This window comes from Scardinius erythrophthalmus, assembly GCF_964197995.2.
Source record: "Scardinius erythrophthalmus genome assembly, chromosome: 19".
Classification (NCBI taxonomy): Eukaryota; Metazoa; Chordata; class Actinopteri; order Cypriniformes; family Leuciscidae; genus Scardinius; species Scardinius erythrophthalmus.
This window is the reverse complement of record NC_138239.1, coordinates 38,994,936-38,997,014: the sequence shown is the minus strand read 5'-3', so window position 1 is coordinate 38,997,014 and position 2,079 is coordinate 38,994,936. Positions and strand designations below refer to the sequence as shown.

The 2,079-nt window shown below is 41.1% G+C and overlaps 1 protein-coding gene across 1 annotated transcript; it reads left to right on the top strand.

Moving 5' to 3' along the window:
• Positions 1–293: 293 nt before the first annotated feature.
• On the top strand, positions 294–1,475 carry LOC308679987 (uncharacterized protein; the record flags this gene model as incomplete). The annotated part of the gene is made up of 1 exon (XM_081347861.1): positions 294–1,475. The coding sequence occupies one exon, from the start codon at positions 294–296 to the stop codon at positions 1,473–1,475; it is 1,182 nt and encodes a 393-aa protein (XP_081203987.1).
• Positions 1,476–2,079: the final 604 nt, after the last annotated feature.

The window sequence follows — 2,079 nt, the reverse complement described above, 5'->3', positions numbered from 1 at the left end:
ATGAGCAAGACGACGTGCCAGAATACAGCAGAGATACTGTGACTAGAACAGCAGTACCACTCATGGAATGCCCACTACTAAGCTCCAGAGAGCAGCGAGAAATGTACCAAAACCTAAACCAAACACAAACAGCTGTGTTTTACAAAATAAGAGACTGGACTTTAAAATGCGTAAATGGACAAAAACCTGACCAATTTTTTTATTTTGTCACTGGTGGAGCTGGCACTGGTAAGTCTCATTTGATTAAGTGCATCTACAATGAAGCGACAAAAATTCTGAGAAGATTGCCCAGAATGCATGAAGAAGACGATATATCAAGACCAACGGTTCTGCTAACATCTTTCACAGGAACTGCAGCATATAACATCTCTGGAAACACGTTGCATTCAATATTGAAACTCCCAAGAAGCCTTAAACCACCATATCAAGGAGTTGGCAATTCTTTGGATGAGATAAGGATCATTCTGTCACAAATTATAGTTATTGATGAAGTGTCCATGGTGTCAAAAGACCTGTTTGCATATGTGGACCAAATATTTCAGCAGATTAAAGGCAACAAGAAACCCTTCGGAGGTATTTCTGTTTTATGTGTGGGCGATTTCTTCCAACTCTCCCCTGTTGGAAGGTCAAAGGCACTGTGTGTCTTTGAAAACAACACAGTTGATATTTGGAAAGACCACTTCCAAATTATCACCCTCACAAAAATTATGAGGCAGAAAGAGGATGCTGCATTTGATGAAATGCTCAACAGGCTTCGCATTAAGAAAAAAAAGGAGTCATTACTGGAATGTGACAGAGCACTTCTGGCTACACGCACATTTTCCAGAAAAGAGGACTGCCCTACGGATGTTCTACACATATTTCCAACTAACAAGGAGGTGGATGAACACAACAAAGAGGTCTTGTCTGTCCTCAATCCCAACATCATCCATGTCGATGCACAGGACTATGTAAAAGATGACCGAACAGGACGTATGATAAAGCAGGCAACTCATTGTCAAGGAAGCAAAGAAGATATGCCAGATACATTGTTGTTGTCAGAAGGTGCACGTATTGTCATTACAAAAAATTTGGATACAGTGGATGGCTTAGTTAATGGGACCTTTGGAAAAATCTCAAAGATCATCAGCAAGATGGACAAAGATGGCAAGCCACACGTTGATTTAATTGGACTGGAGTTGGATAACCCCACTGCTGGACTCAAGAGACGCAATCAATCCCCAGGAAATTATGACAATGCTGTTTATATTGAGAGAGTGGAAGAACGTTGCAAGAAAAAGGGACTGGTACGGTTTCAGTTCCCTTTGAAACTGGCATATTCTTGTACAGCTCATAAAGTACAAGGAATGACTTCTACGTCAGCTGTTGTGTCTCTGAAACGAATTTTTGAAGCTGGCATGGCTTATGTAGCTCTCAGCAGAACTACATCTTTGCAAGGCCTACACATCATTGACTTTAATGAAAAGATGATTTAATGAAGAAGTTTTCAACACAATGGAGAGCATGCCAAAAGCAGACATCGACACCATCATGCCACTTTTGATGCATACAAAGACTGCTGCCAACAGAAGTCTTACTGTGATCCGCCACAACATCGAAGGACTACGTTGCCATGTTGACGACATGAAAAAACACCATGAGATCTGTCTGGGAGACATATTGTGCTTCACTGAAACCCATATGTTTGGATCAGCTGTACCAGACGAACTACAACTACCAGGATACAAGATGTACAGGAAGAACAGGCAGGTGTCATATAGCACCTTTCCACAACTGGCAAGCCAAAAGGGTGGTGGTGTTGCAATATATGCAAAAACCCACATATGTGCCCAAGCAGTGCAATATATAGTTGGAGTCACTGACTTGGAGTTTCTTGCTCTGAAACTCACAGACCCAGTGCGGGCTGTAGTTGCTGCTATATACAGACCACCAAACTACAAGATGACAGATTTCTTATCAAACCTGAAGAATATTTTGGATGGTCTTGAAATGATGGACCAGGAACATGTAATTATCTGTGGTGATTTCAATGAAGATCTCATGTCATCAAACGTAAAACCTATAAATGATTTATTCACA